The sequence below is a fragment of the Aethalodelphis obliquidens genome, unplaced genomic scaffold (assembly GCF_003676395.1).
Source record: "Aethalodelphis obliquidens isolate GAN/ISIS:26980383/991018 unplaced genomic scaffold, ASM367639v1 scaffold12, whole genome shotgun sequence".
In the NCBI taxonomy this organism is placed as follows: Eukaryota; Metazoa; Chordata; class Mammalia; order Artiodactyla; family Delphinidae; genus Aethalodelphis; species Aethalodelphis obliquidens.
This window is the reverse complement of record NW_020837956.1, coordinates 25,124,096-25,140,337: the sequence shown is the minus strand read 5'-3', so window position 1 is coordinate 25,140,337 and position 16,242 is coordinate 25,124,096. Positions and strand designations below refer to the sequence as shown.

At 38.2% G+C, this 16,242-nt stretch overlaps 1 protein-coding gene across 11 annotated transcripts in view; it reads right to left on the bottom strand.

Moving 5' to 3' along the window:
* The window catches only part of ITSN2 (intersectin 2), a 160,826-nt gene that overhangs the window by 26,410 nt on the left and 118,174 nt on the right, over nt 1-16,242 (bottom strand). For 10 of the 11 annotated variants that reach the window (XM_027113696.1, XM_027113702.1, XM_027113694.1 and 7 more), the window contains 2 exons: nt 15,388-15,484; nt 14,767-14,958 (listed from right to left, as the gene is read on the bottom strand). In XM_027113696.1, the coding sequence (XP_026969497.1) occupies nt 14,767-14,958; nt 15,388-15,484 (289 nt within the window). Of the gene's footprint in view, nt 1-11,948; nt 13,087-14,766; nt 14,959-15,387; nt 15,485-16,242 lie in introns of those variants that run through there. The other variant, XM_027113704.1, reaches the window with a different exon arrangement.

Here is a 16,242-nt window from a genome sequence, read left to right as displayed (position 1 = left end):
AGGAGGCCAACCTCTAAGGCTACTTTTGTAAGCTCTTTTCTTAGTTGACTTCTGCCTGGGCTTGGCTAATGGGAGGAGACTGAAGACTACAGGGTGGACTAGGGAAAGAGTCCTCCTGCCAGAATGGTGAGATGCCAAGAAAGCATTTAGTCCCTGCTGGGTAAAGAACAGAAATGCTGGGGCTGCATCTCACATAAATTTGGAGTTCAAGAATTCCACAACTGATGAATTAACACAAAAATTGGTCCCTGGCTGGTGATAACTTCAGGGTGCTTGGCCAAAGAAAATGTACAACTGGTCTGGAGGGTCACTCTCACAACCTTGGTTCCACAGGATTTACAAAGAAAAACTAAGTCTCGCTAAAGATGAGTTCAAAGTAAAAAATTACAAAAAACAAGGAACAATCCACCATTCATAAAAAACTGAGGATTAGAGCAAAAGGAGATGTAAAATATATATGTTTAAAATAGCTTGAGACATATATGAAGGATTTGAAACCCTAATTAGAGTCTAAAAAACCCAACAGGAAGATTTGAAACAGAAACAAATAAAAAGGTAAATATTATCAAGGAAATAATAAATTAATAGATGAGGCAGCAGATCAAACACATTGGAGGAAACAATTAGTAAATCTGAAAACAGAGCTGAAGAAATTACTTAGAATGCAGCTCAGAAAGACAAAAAGATGGAAAACATAAAATGAAAGCTAAAAGATACAGAGGATGGAATGACAAGGCCCAACATACATCTAATGGGAGTCTAGGAGGGGAGAACAGAAAGAAAGGGAAGGGGTAATAACTGAGATTATAATGGCTGAGAATTTTCTAGAGTTGATGAAAGACATAACTCCACAGATTCAGGAGGAAAAATGATTCCTGATTAGGGAAAAAAATAAAAATAAACCCATACCTAGACTGTAAAACACCAAGGAAGAAAAAATTTGTTGAAATAGTAAGAAAGAAAGAGCAGAATAACTATACAGGAACAGCAATCCAGACTGGCTGCACACAACTCAACCCAACAATAGGGAGTGTTGAGAAAAAATAACTGTCAAACTAGAATTCTAATTACACTATTGTTCATGGAAGAGGGAGAAATAAAGGCATTTTCAGGCAAAGTTTGACAGCATTTACCACTAGCAGGTTTGACTAAAGGAACCATTAAAAAAAATGTACTTTGAAAAGGAAAAACAGAGATGTAAGGAGTGGTAGAAAAAAAAGTAAGAAAAAGGAATGGTGAGCAAAAATACCAGTAATTATGTGAAAGAAAATTATTGACAGTAAAAATAACAATAATAATAATAAATAAGTTGGTGGGATAAATTCAATGTTAATTTTTAAAAAAGAAGCAAAGAAAATGCATGGTAAATAGAAAATGTCATAATAAAAGTATTAAATAAATAAATAATAAATAAATAATAAATTTTTATTTATAATAATAATATAATTATTATTTATTTATAAAATAAATAAATAATAAATAAATAAAGTATAAAATAGTTCTAATAAATATAAGTGGCTAAATCTGTCAGTTAAAAGAGAGACTCTAGATTGGACAAAAGAATTCAGCTAGATGCTATTTACAAGACACCAGAAACGTAAAGTTACAGAAATGTTAGAAGTAAAGGGCTGCGGACTTCCCTGGTGATTCAGTGCTTAAGAGTCCATCTTCCATCTTCCAATGCAGGGGATGCGGGTTCAATCCCTGGTCAGGGAACTGAGATCCCACATGTCATAGGGAAACTAAGCCTGTGCACTCTAGAGCCTGAGTGCCACAACTAGAGAGCCCACGTGCTGCAACTCCTGAGCCTGTGCACTCTGGAGCCTGCATTCCACAACTAGAAAGCCCGTGAAGCGCAAGTACTGAGCCCGCGTGCTCTAGGGCCCCCACACCACGACTAGGAAGAAGCCCATGCACTGCAGTGAAGAGCCCACATGCTGCAACAAAAAAAAAAGATCCCGCGTGCTGCAACAAAGATCCCATGTGCCTCAACTAAGACCCAACGCAGCCAAATAAATAAATAAATAAAGACCTAAAAGAAAAAAAGTAAAGGGCTGCAAAAAACTATACGAATGCAAAATATAAAAGAGCAGTGGGGGAGGATTCATTAGCAACAGACAAACTAGGCTTCCAAGGATCTGTATAAGATGACATCACAAAACCTCATGGAAATATAATAACTCTTATTTGCAACTAATGGGAGAGCCTCAAAGTGTGAAATGAAAAACTGATAGAATTACCTCCCTGATAAATTGGGAGATTGGGATTGACATATACACGCTACTATATATAAAATAAATAACAATAAGAACCTGCTGTATAGCACAGGAAACTCTACTCAATACTCTGTAATGGTCTATATGAGAAAAGAATTTTAAGAAAAAGTGGATATATGTATATGTATAACTGATTCACTTTACTGTACACCTGAAGCTAACACAACAGGTGGATTGACACTTTCCTTCTTCTTACACCTCACATTCAACCCACCTGTGGCTCTATCTTCAAAAGAGATAACAGTGGTCCATAATCTGACCACTTCTTACCTCATCCACCACTGTCATTCTGATCCAAGCCACTGCCATCTTTTGCCTGGATTGCTGAACGAACCTCCTAACAGGTCTCTTTGCTCTGACCCCTGCCCCCCAACCTCCAGATTAATCTAGCAAGCCAGAGCTATCCTATTAAAACACAGCAGATCATGTCACTCCTTTGATCAAAACCCTTCAATGGGTCCTTCTCACTCTGAGCAAAAGCCAAATTTCTTACAATCAGCCCACAAGAACCTAAACGGCCTCCCCCATCTCTGCAGATACCTCTCTGTCCTCATTTCCTCGTCCTCTTGCTCCTCCCTCATTCCAGCCACACTGGCCTCTGTGCTGTTCCTCAAGCATTACGGGCATGCTCTTTGCATGTGCTGTTCCCTCTGCCTAGAATGATCTTCCAGGTATCCATATGGCTTCCTCCAGATAGTCATCACATCTTTCAAGTCTTGGCTCACATGTCACCATTTCAGAGAAGCTTTATCTGAGTAACCTGTTTAAAACTGAAATCCCTCTGGATCCACCTCTCCCCACTCAGTACTCCCTTTCCCTAACCTGCTTTATTTTTCTAAGATACTACACACTTATTTGTTTTGTTTGTTTTCTGTCTTACCCTACTCAAATGTCAGCTCCAAGAGGGCAGGAATTTTTGTCCGTTTTATAATCTGCTATGTCCCCCGTGCCTGACACATAATAGGTTTTCAACAAGTATTTACCGAATGTGATATGAAGATACACTCTGAGATAGTACATTGATATTAACTATAAGCAGTCAGAGAGAATGATGAAAACTTCCTGGGAAGTTCTTTCTGGCAGACAGGAAGAATGGGAAAGTAGGAAAAATGAGAGATCATGGCTACTACCAGGTCAAAGTTCCCAGAGGAATAATTAGCAGTAGGCTGGGCCACAAGACCCCCGACATTTGTGTTTAGGATGTGGAGACTTAGAGACAAAACATGCATAATGAATAATGGTTATGAAAACTGTGTCCCACTACAGCTGGGAACCACCGTTCTAAATTACAGTGCAAGCAAGCGAACAAGAGAGCTTAGAAAGGAGGAGAAAGATCTGCGAAGATTCCAAAAAGTGAAGGACAAAAGGCAATTTGTGATGACTGCTACAAAGAGGGCTTGTTCAGATTATGTCATAAAGTCCCAGAATAGTCCTTGCCCATTCTGAGGAGACCAACGCCTCTGAACAATGCTATTCTCTGTGTGCCCAAAATTAAGAGCCAGAGTATCACATAATGGTTTTCAGTCTCACTGTGTTTAACCTCAGTGAAAAGATGAGATTTTAACAGTAAATCCAGACGACTCAACTGCATGCATTTTCTGAAGGCTGCCTTTAATACTCAAGTTTTATCAGGGCGCTGGAAATTACTGGGTATCTTGTTTCGTAAAAGAATAGCCTTTTATCCGCTTGGCAAATATTTACTGAGTGCAAACTGTGTACCAGGTGGCACCATGAAGCCATACATATTTGTGGTTTCGTTTTTGGAAATTTAAATAATTCTTGAACAAGTTTTTGTGTCTTTTTTGATGCCTGTTAAGTTCTATGTCATCAGGTGTTAGGTTGCTTGTTTAAGCACAAAAAGGGCTATTTGTGTTATAAAATTGGCCTGTTTGTGTGATTCTAATGCCGCAGACCATCAGAAAGCAAAATATTTGACTATCAGAAAAGACACATTCTAGAACTTACAAAAGCAGCTCTGTTGATAAATGCAAGTGGATTTGCATCTATCAAAAAAACACAATTTTTTTATTTTTATTTTTGAATCTACGGTAACATGTTATAAGCCTAAAGACAGCAAAGACCCCCCCGCAACAGAAGACAAAAGTGCAGATTTTGGCCTCAGAAAGCAATTAGTTCAAGCTGATTTTTGCATCACCTTCTAGTCTGCCAGACTTGACCCTGTATCACTGACTCAACTATTAATGTGCTATTCAGAATATAGAATATTACGAACAGATGTCATGAAACAGTAGTTTCTTCATGTTTACCCCGCACAGAACTTCGTTTTAACAATACTAATAACCAACATGTGTGTCACAATTTACAACCTCTGATCAATTCTCTAACAAATATAACTTTGACTCCTACTGTATAAATACATGGAGAATCTGAGGCTTTGGTGGTTAAGTAACTTACTGTAGAATTCAGAGCTACTAAATACCTAAATCTAGGTCTCTTGATTCAAGTCTTACACTTTGAAATGCCAGGCCACTTTAAATGATGCTTACACTGCAATCCTATTTGAGGTGAAACTCTGACAACAGCGTGTACAAACCTAACCTGGTCTTATGCTTGTTGAACTGAATTCTAGAGGAAAAAAAGTTTTAGTATAAATACTTGGAATGCCAAAGAGCCCAAAGCACTGAAAACCAACAGGGCCCTTATTCGCCTTTAACTCTTTTTTGTGTCTATGTAACATAATTGGTCCCTTTACATACCCTTCTACTTGGTCACATATGCAATTAACAACTTGTATCTAACAGCTAATTTCAAATAGACTGTACCCTTCAGTGCTCTGTATCAGTACGCCCATTACCACAGTACTGACCTGGGGCAACAGGGGTTTCATACGCACATATGTTTTTTTCTTGGTATTACTAAGCAGACTGCTACACCTCTACTTTACCCAATGGTATGATTATACAACCCATATTTTCCAACTTGTTTATGACTACATAATACTATGCCCAAACTGCTGAGTCTAGGACACACTAATTCTATAGCACTGCCTGACTCTGATTTTGTGGTGGTGAACAGATGACCACTGGACACAGGGATCCCAGTAGCAGGTCCTCCCAGTACCTTGAAATGTAACTTGACCAGCCTGGATTCATTTAAAGAATGAATTAGTTAATTCTCTTTACTCTCTTCTCACCTATATCTTGGAATTTAATGATGATTGTTCTAACTTTGTGATCTGAAGTAACAGCAACTCCAAGTTAGTGAGAAGTGGCTAAGAGCACCAGCTTTGGAGTCAGATGCTGACTCAGGTTTTAACTCCATCACTTACTAACCCAGACATACACCCAAAATGTTTAGTCCATCACTTAGGACACAGCAAATGCTTGGTAAATGTTAACTGTAATTTCTAGTAGCTATGTGTTAGACACTGAACTGGTGTTTCATAAATCCCTTAAGTCTCATCTGTAATACAGGTATTACTATCCTCATTATACAGGTGAGGCTGAGGCTCCTAGAGGTGAGCTCATAGAGTCACAATCCAAAGCAGCCCTCCCACTACACTCCCCATTCCACTCATTTTATCACTCTTTGATTTTATCACTCTAAGTGATTCTGCCTTTGACAACAGCATTAAGACATTTCTCTTAAGCACATCTTTCATAATTTGTTGTTCTCGTTTAAAATAAAGTTTTAAAAGCGATTATGAAGATAATTTACTCAATTTAAAAATGAGCAAAGGGGACTTCCCTGGTGGTGCAGTGGTTAAGAATCCACCTGCCAATGCAGGGGACACGGGCTCGAGCCCTGGTCCGGGAAGATCCCACATGCCGTGGAGCAACTAAGCCCACGCGCCACAACTACTGAGCCTGCGCTCTAGAGCCCACGAGCCACAACTACTAAAGCCCGCACGCCGAGAGCGCATTCTCTGCAACAAGAGAAGCCACCACAATGAGAAGCCTGCACACTGCAACGAGTAGCCCCCACTCGCCGCAACTAGAGAAAGCCCGTGCACGGCAACGAAGACTCAATGCAGCCAAAAATAAATAGATAGATAGATAAATAAATAAATAATGGGCAAAGCATCTGAACACACATTTCTCCAAAGAAGACACACTCATGGCCAACGAGCACATGAAAAGATGCTCAACATCATTAGTCATTGAGGAGGTGCAATTCAAAACCATGAGATGTCACTTCATACCTACAAGGAAGGCTTTAATAAAACGCCAAATAATAACAAGCGTCAGTGAAAATGTGGAGAAACAGAAACCCTTGTACACTGCTGGTGGGAATATAAAATGGTACAGCCACTTTGGAAAACAGTCTGGCAGTTCCCCCAAAAGTCAAACCATTTGACCCAGCAATTTCACTCCTAGGTATATACCCAAGAAAGATGATGATGTATGTCCATGCAAAAACTTGTACGCAAATGTACACAGCAGCACTATTCATAATAGCCAAAAAGTAAAAACCCAAATGCCCATCAATTAACATGGATAAATAAAATGTGGTATATCTAAACAATGGAATATTATTTGGCCACAAAAAGCAATGCAGTACCGCTATGTGCTACAGCATTATGTACCTTGAAAAGATTATGCTAAGTGAAATAAGCCAATCACAAAAACCCCACACACTTTATGGTTCCATTTATATGTGTCCAGAGTAGGCAAATATATGGAGCCAGAACACAGATTAGCTGTGGCTGCAGGGCAGGCAGGGTACACAGGAAGATGCGAGGGTGATAACTAATGGGTTCTGGGTTTCCTTTTGAGGTGATGAAAATGTCCCATAATTGATTGTGGTAATGGTTGCATAACTCTGTGAATATACCACTGAATTGGTATAGTTGGGGGAACTGTATGGAATGTAAATTATATCTCAATAGAGCTGTTACCAAAAAAGTGATTATGTTCAGCTTTATCCTTCTAGATGTTATTCTTAAGAGATTCTTATCCTTGTTTGTTAATTTCAGTCCTTGCCTCCTCATCTCCTCTGGTTTTTCTTCTTGCCTTTTCATTGGCTCAAGTGGTGGTTGTACTGCAGGAACTTCCTTATTATGAAAATGGTGGCAATATTAGCACCCTAGTGTAGAGGTTAAGAGCAAGGACTCTGGAGTCGGACCACTTGGGTTTGAACCCAGCTCTACCACTGACAATCTGTGTAACCTTGAACAAGTTACTTAACTTCTCTGTGTTTTCATTTCCATGCCTGTAAAAAGAAAATAGTAATGAGGTAATACATTTGAGGCCTTAGAAAGGTGCCTAGACTAATAAGTACTCAATAAAGAGCACTGGGACTTCCCTGGTGGTCCAGTGGTAAAGAATCCGCCTTACAATGCAGGGGATGAGGGTTCAGCCCCTGATCAGGGAACTAAGATCTCACATGCCACGGGGCACCTAAGCCCACGCGCCGCAACTACTGAGCTCATGCACCTCAACTAGAGAGCCTGTGTACCGCAAACTACAGAGCCATTGTGCTCTGGAGCCCACGCGTCCTGGAGCCTGCACACCACAACTAGAGAGAAAAAAAACCTGCACCCCACAACTAGAGAGAAGCCTGCACGCCACAACGAAAGGTCCCGCATGCCTCAACGAATATTCTGCATGCCGCAGCTAAGGCCTGACACAGCCAAAAATAAATTAAATAAATAAACAAAAAATAAATCTTAAAAAAAATAAAGAGCACTTTTCCTCTTTTCTTTTTACTGGTATGGGCAACGGTTATATAGCTAGAACTTCATTATTTTATAAAAATGGTAGCAATATTAGCACAACAATCTCTTTATTTTCCCAGAACCTTTGTTTTGTCTTCATGGGTTCCTTTCACTACCCAACCCTTAACTGCTGATACCCTCAAAGGTCTTATTTTCTCCCTGAATCATCTCATTTACTTTCAGTGGCTCAAAAACTATCAATAGGTATTCATGCCACCAGCTGATGTATATCCGATGCTGTATATCTTAATTATATCTCACTACCAGCTGGACAATTCTATCTGGATGTCCCACAGGTACTGTGCAGTCAAAACTAAACTCATCTTCCCCCAACTCCGATTCTTTACTGTAGCTGGTGGCACCATGATTCCGCCCTGTCACCAAGATACAAACTTGGAAGTCAAACTGACCTTCCACCTGACCACGCATCCCATCAACCCCCAACTCCTGCCAAGGTTCCCTCAGAAACAAGCCTTAACTCAGTTTCATGACTTTTTCTCCACCTTGGCTTCATATCAGAATCACCTGAGGAGTTCTTAAAACTCCCCACACCCAGGCCCCACCACAGGCATCAATAGCTTGTTAAAGGTCCCCAGGTGATTCCAATGAGCAGCCAAGCTAGGAATCTCTGGTTTAGCCCTCCGTCTGCTCTCAAGCGTCAGCATTCAGTGTCGCTGGCTTTCCACCTCCACTCCAGCAATAATGAACTTCTTATAAACGCACCTCTCCTCCTCCGTCTGGCTGCTGCTTGTCTCCATCACACTCTCCACCATCCCACCCTCCAATCTGGCTTACTCCTACTTATCTTATGACTCTGGCAGTTGCCTCCTCCAGGAAGTCCTCTCTAATTCACCAATCTACGGTTGAGTTAGGTATTCCTCCTCTGTACTCTCTTGGTGCCCAGTAATATCTATCAGTGTGCTCAGCAGGCTGTTTTATACTTATCTGCGTACGTGCCTGATTCCCTCACAGAGTTAGGCACTACCTGAGGCCAGGACCACCTGGCACTCATTTTCATATTCTCAGCACCTAGTACTCTGCATTTGCTTATGCAAATACTCAACATATGTTAGTTGAATGACTTTCCAGAGATGAGGAAAGATTTTGGAAAGAGACTGTTGATGTCAGACATTGATGGATGGGTTGGATTTTGATCCATGTTTTTTTTCACTCAAGGTGAAACCACCAACATGATTATTTAACTGTAAAACTCTGCTTAACTCTGGTACCCCCCAAGCAACCACTTCAGTTTCTTTCACTGCATACAGACTCTTACTTTGTAGTATAAATATCTTAGTCTACGTTTCCAGTGAGTATTGTAAATTCCTTCCAATCTTTTTGGAGAAAAAGTCAGAATAAAAATTATAAATAACATAGTAGTCTATTATCATCCTAGATTATATTTTCTTTTACTTTCAAATCAAAATTTCTTTTGCTTTTGAGATACATATGCTTATCTTGGATCAAACTATCTCAATCTTTACCACTTAAAATTTTCTTTTGTCCCCCTACTATAAAACAATTTGCTGGTCTGGACCCAGAGACTATGTTACGGAAAAAGAGACATTCCAAAGAAATTCAACCAGGACTATATATAAACAATTGGTTTTAAAGGATGCTTCAAAAGAAATACACAATACAAGTAATGTAGTTTGTGTCCTTTTAATAAACACACTTGCATAGTTATATTACAATTTTGTAAAAATAAAAACGGATGACCTCATGCCAAGCGTTTCCAGCATTTGCACAAATCTCAAGACCTTTAATACTATAATTTTCAAGACGCACAAAATAAAAATTTAAGGCAAAAAAACAGCACTTTGCAACAATTTAATAATTTATTACATTACAGTAGCATCACAGCAGCATCCAATAATGCCACTTCACGCAAAAGTCTCTCAGTATTTCCATTATAGATTCTATTTACAAGAATTTATAACCTGGTAAAATTCATCCTAAGAAAATTTGGCAAATAAAGCTTTGGACTGAAATTGGCATTTCTTTCTCTACTTTTCCTCCCCCCAGTTCCTTTATTTTAAACTATCAGTATTCATATTATATTTTAAAACACTAAAATAGCAGTTACATTGTTTTAATAGTTGTATTATTTTAAAATGATTCCTTAGGATAAAGTTTTAGAGGAAACTATACAACAGGTAGGGTGGATTTAGATTTTCAAGTGTTCTAAAAAAATCAGCTTTGGTCTTAGAACTGATTTTTTCATTGCTGAAAAACCTATCAGGTTTAATCATATACCTTAAAAATGATCAGCACATATTGCAATTTTTAAATAAATTTTCATTCTTTACCTCCTACAGGGTTCAGATTTGTTCATTCTAAAATTTTATGTTCCTGATAAACTCCTTCCAATGTTGCTTTCTATGTTGCTTTCTAAGTAAATGGAAAGCTGCCTCTTATACTGAATGAGAACAAATACGTGGCTGAATACGAGGTATTGCAAAGGACTGCATGCTCTTTTAAGGACAAGTTATTATTATATGTCATACCATTTCCTTTACTTTTAGTTTCTTCTCAAATATATGACAAAATACCTAAACAAAGAGGGGTATTTTTGTAAATACAGTAAATTTATTTCCCAGACACTTAGCTTAAATATGCCATTATGTGATTTAGTCCATAGGTACCTGATGAATATATTACTTGCAAACTGATTTACAGACACTAAGCTCTACTGAATGTCATTCTTAATAAACTATATTTATCAGTGTAAAAGTGAAGCAATTTGAGCTACAAAAATACTTTTGAAATAATTTATCAGTGTATTAAATAAACCCAAATTCAAAATTATAAGGAGAAAATGTTACACCAAATCATGTGACTAATTAAGTGGTCTAATTTCTAACCTCAGGGTTTAAAATGGATTTAAAGTAACTGCCCTTAATTTGAACCCAAATAACGGTTGCAAAAGCAAAAAGTTCAGAAAATAAAAGGCAAGACCAAGTAAACTGTACAATTTAGAAGATCAGTTGAATTCACAAGGACTCAGTCTCTACCCTTCAGTGACTGCAGGCAAATCTGTTATGCCACCTGTAAAATGGTATTATTGCTTTCCTATATGTCATGTTTTATAAAAGTATCATGGTAGGGCTTCCCTGGTGGCGCAGTGGTTGAGAGTCTGCCTGCCGATTCAGGGGACACGGGTTCGTGCCCTGGTCCGGGAAGATCCCACATGCCGCGGGGCGGCTGGGCCTGTGAGCCATGGCTGCTGAGCCTGTGCGTCCGGAGCCTGTGCTCCGCAACGGGAGAGGCCACAACAGTGAGAGGCCCGCGTACCGCAAAAAAACCCCAAAAAACAAAGTATCATGATGATGCCAAATGCTAAAAGTTGAGGTGGTCTAATAGCTAGAAATCCCTGCCTCAGGGAGCACACACACATATCACCATACATCCCAATGATGTGAAGTATTTTGGAACACAGACATTTGAACCTTGTGACATTCTAACTAAACTGTTGATTCTTTCTCAAGTGTTGCGAAGTTATGATTTAGGCAATGTATGACTAAAATCATTCATTTATAATGAATAGGCTCATTTACACAAATATTGCACAAAATATGCCTCTAACTTAAAACTCAGGTATATAAAAACATATTTCACTCTTCTTAAAGAACTGTGTGAGGAAATAAGACTCTGTGATTGTATGTACACTTTTCCTGATAATACTTGGACATTCATAAACAGTAGATTGCACTGCAGTTTGTAAACATTTTAAATTGCATAAACTTCTCATTGATTTTCAAATATAGTTTAATACTGTCCACTAAAACTCCCTTTTGTTTCAGCTAAGTACTCTCACGTTTATTAGTTTATAATAATGTTTATTATCTTTAAAGTTTTCCATTCAAGGAAAAGAAGTAAAATCCTATGCCAAAGTAGCCAATGTGGTTGAATAATAGATAGTAGCCAGAGAATTCTGAATGGTAAAATCAACCCTCTAGCCACAAAGCAGCTTCATGGACATAGAGGAATGCCAGCTCTCACACGTTTCCTTCACTGAATTCATTCTCAACTAGACAGAGACTGTCTGCCTGCTTCATGGGCATTTAAATTCTTCAAGGATTCCTTATGTTCTTTACTAAATACATTAAGAAGAGTGTCAACCAGTGTCCCTTTGTGACCTGGGACAAGCAGTCACCTAATTAAAATAGATAACATGAATTCTGACTTCAAAATGTACAGATATAAATGCTCTAAGGAAGGGAAGGTTTCATATCTCATGGTCAATGAAGGGAGCCTTTCATTCCTCAAAAATAATCCATTTTTAGCTCATTAGTAAAGAAGTAACAACTGACCGCTGCAGCACATGAAGCTTCTTCATGAGCCCAGACCACAGAGATCCCAAGGGAACTCCCATGCACAGGACTCATTCTTGGGCAGCCGGAACAGATAAAACATACCCTGCTCTGCACATATGGCTGGGGCAGGCCACTTTCCTCTTCTGTGAGATAATAAAAGCTCCCTCAAAGTGTTATTGCTCCCACCCCAAAATACACAGAAAATAGAGAAAAGGATATTTCCACTTCTTGGCCTTTAAACAAATTTAAATATTGGTACTCATAGTGGCATATTAGAAAGTAATAAACAGTGCACATTAAGGGACAAATCACATATTGAACCAATTAAGAGCTCACTGTGATTAGGATTAGATCAAATATAATAGCAAAACATAAGCAATTCTGAATTCTGTAATGAATATACATGTTGCAATAACATTAGAAAAGCATGGCAGCCCATTCCAAACCAGCGAGAAAAGTCTGTGCAAATAGTGGGTCTTTGTGTGTTTGAACTCCCACCATGTAAGGGCAAACTCAACATGCATGCTAATGACCTACAATTACCAAATTAAAAAAGAAGAAAAATGCTCAAGGATGCCAGAGTGAACAGCAGGGAAAGCCACACAAAGACCCACTATCCTTTAACTTGTTACAAGTAAATTTTAACTGTAAATTAGAAACACGAAGAAATAATCACAAGTGGCTCTAACATTCGAACGAAGTTAACGAATTGTGTAGGAGATATTTGATCAGGGCTGCCTGCCCTGACTCCACGCTAGAGTCAAACTTGGATAGTGGGTCTCTGGGGTGCTTTCACACTGGAAGACAACATTGGGTCCTATAAAAAGAAAAATGAGGAATAAAATGAACATAAAGCAAATCAAGTGGGTGAGAAAAAATTCTACCGATTACACGCAACATCAACAAATTTGAACTATTAAAATTCTCAACCTTTAGAAAATATCCTAACTACATAATAAAATGCAAGTGATATTTATAAGGGCTACAGAAACACAAATGATAGTCTAAAACTTAACCAGTTTTCACTGACTCATACACTCCTGGCTGTTCTTCCTTTAGAACAGCTTCTATCTGTTCTTTGTATTCCTTATTATATACGACTTAATTGGAAAAAAGTTCCGCCACTGAAAAACAAGATAAACAACAACAAAACCTTTGGAAAACTATCACTTTACATTGTAGACACTATAAAAGCCAAATGTACTGACAAACCAGAATGCCTCCAGGGATCACTTAGTCAAAGATCTTCCAGACCCAGTAGGTTTGAAAAGTACCTTCCTCTCTCAGGTCCAGGAAAGACACCTCAGGTATTTCTAATTAATCAGATAAACTGGCAAGCACTGAAAACTGCCAAACCATCAGCAGAGTTTAAAAATGGTCATTCATTTAGGTAATCCAAGTTGTTATAATTTTCTTTACTACCTCTCCTGAAACCCTGAGATACTTTTAGGAATATTCAAACCATAAAAAACTGGACTCCACCTCCAAATTGGGAAATTCAGTCTTCTCCCAAAATCAGAACGATCTTATAAGCTCTGAAGCGAAAATAATGCACTAATATTTTAAAATTATAGATATAGTACAAAGTAAATTCACAATACTTGCGCTGAATCATAAACACATCTCAGCTTTTTACCATTTACATGTTCTAAGAAGCTAAGTTAAAACGAAAGGCTAAAGCTTTTAGATAATTTCACAAGAATGATAAAAATATAAATCATGATATATTTTATTTAAGAAGACAAAAAAATCAAAAGGGTGGGGAAAAGTGACATCTATTTTATAAAAGTAAAAAATATTTCCAAGTACTGTTTATTCTCTAATTATTAATGCTATGTTTATTCTCAAATATAAGAAGGGCTAGGTAACTACCAAGAGATAATTTTATGTAATACCGAATCTCATACATTGAGATCTGGACGCTTGCTGTAAAAGTAGTGAAATAGATCTTAATTCATATATCTCTTGCAGTATGAGTTATCTACCTAAAAAAATCACCTAATGAGTTTTGCAAGCACTTTATTTATAAAATAAATTTTATAATTTTCTTTTAAATTTTCTAAGCTGGATGATATGTAAAAAGGTGGGAAATAAATGAGAAGGTTGCAAAATTAATAGCACCTGTACACTAAAAGGGTCATTTTGAATAGGTGAATAGGGTAATTGCCAGCTACTCTTTGTTAAGCTGAAAAAGGCTGGTGTAAAGGGAAGTTGCAGTATAGACTGTTATCATACCAAAGAACCCACGAGGGAATTAGAACTTTTTTCAGATAAAATCTAATAGTAGGGTCTGAAGCTAGGAAGAAAGTATTTGAAAAAAAGCAGTATAACTTCTTAACTTGTGAAAGCTTCCTGTTATATTTTCTTACTTTAAACGTTAATATAACATTTGCTAAGAGTGCTAAGTTTAAGATCTGATTCAGAGCAGTAATGAATGCCATGTTGCACATTAAAGCTTATGCACTAGTTAAGAAGTAAATAATTTGATATTACTCACACTGCTGACTTGGATCCGTGTCTGTTGTCATCTTAACATAATTTGAAGGAAAGAGACCAGTCACCCCATTGATTTCTCCTTGCCACCAGTCAGGATCATCTTTGTTCAAAACATTAATAAGTTGCCCCTTGGAGAAATTTAGCTCATCCTCATTATTTGCTATATAGTCATACATGGCGATCACCTGACACACTACCAGAAAAAGAACAACGAAGTAACAAATTAAACAAAATAATTATTCCTACAAGGATCATATGTTAAAATTCAGCTAAAATTTCCCTTTAGCTGTTTTCTCCCACCCTCCTTCCCCCATTCCCTGTTTTACAAAAACAAGAATTTCCCAAATGCAGTTAGAAATCCAAGCAGCTGGTTTGCTTTAAAGTATGATGGTATAGCAATTAAAATATGTCAATGAGTGAGGTAGTTCAAGTATCACCGAACAGCTGGCTGTTTCTACACAGAACTTTTTAGAAAGGAAGTTCTCATTGCAATATTACTTTTAGGCAGAGGTAAGGAAAGAACAAATTTTAAAATATTTTTCAAAGAATCAGCTAATCTAAGAAGTGCTAAGTTGTAACAAAACTTCTCTAAGATGAAATAAAAGTAAACCCATTTCCATACCAGGATGAAAGGCAGGTGTAGTTCTTTCACTGCTTGGACCCAAAAGTTTAACATGGCTGGCAGGGAACCATCCCTTCTGTCGCTTTTTTCCTCTGGCCTATAAAATTAGCAAAAAGAATATAAAAGATGAGACTAAAGACAATTATTGAGACATAAACTAAAAATAAGAAAAACCCTGGCTGTGTAGTAAAGAATTTAAACTTGCCCAAAGAGAGGTCTGGTCTTTGCCTTTGGCTCCTGGAAGGTAATGAGGTAATCTCTAAACCTCTGGAAGGTCTTGACTGTTAAGAGTGTCTCACTTTACGTGGGGGCCTTAACCAAGCCAGATAGCCTAACCATGTGATTTATGGTGGGCCCTCCAGGTCATAGTATGAACTCAACCTCTGGAGGGACTGGGGACTGAGTTCAGTCATGTGGGCAGTCAACTGTGTCTACGTGATGGAGCCCCAGTAAACACTCTGGAAACCAAGGCTCAAGTGAGCTGCTTTGCTTGGCAATACTCCATGGCTATTGTTGCCAGGAGGATTTAATGATGTCCACGACTCCATGGGCAGAGGACAACTGCAAGCTCTGTGTTTGGAATCCGCCTGAACTCTGCCCCCTACATCTCTTCCCTTGGCTGATTTTAATCTAAATCCTTTTGCTGTAATAATCCATAACCATGAGTATAATAGCCTTCTGTGAGCCCTTATGGAGAATTACTGAACTCGGGAGTGGTCTTGGGGACCTCCAAACTTATGACTGATGTTAGAAGTGAGGGTGTCTTGTGAACACCTGAATTCTGCACTGGCCTTGCACGTCAGTATTAAACAGCTGGAAGATTCAATATGCATCTCAACACTATTTGTAGAAGTC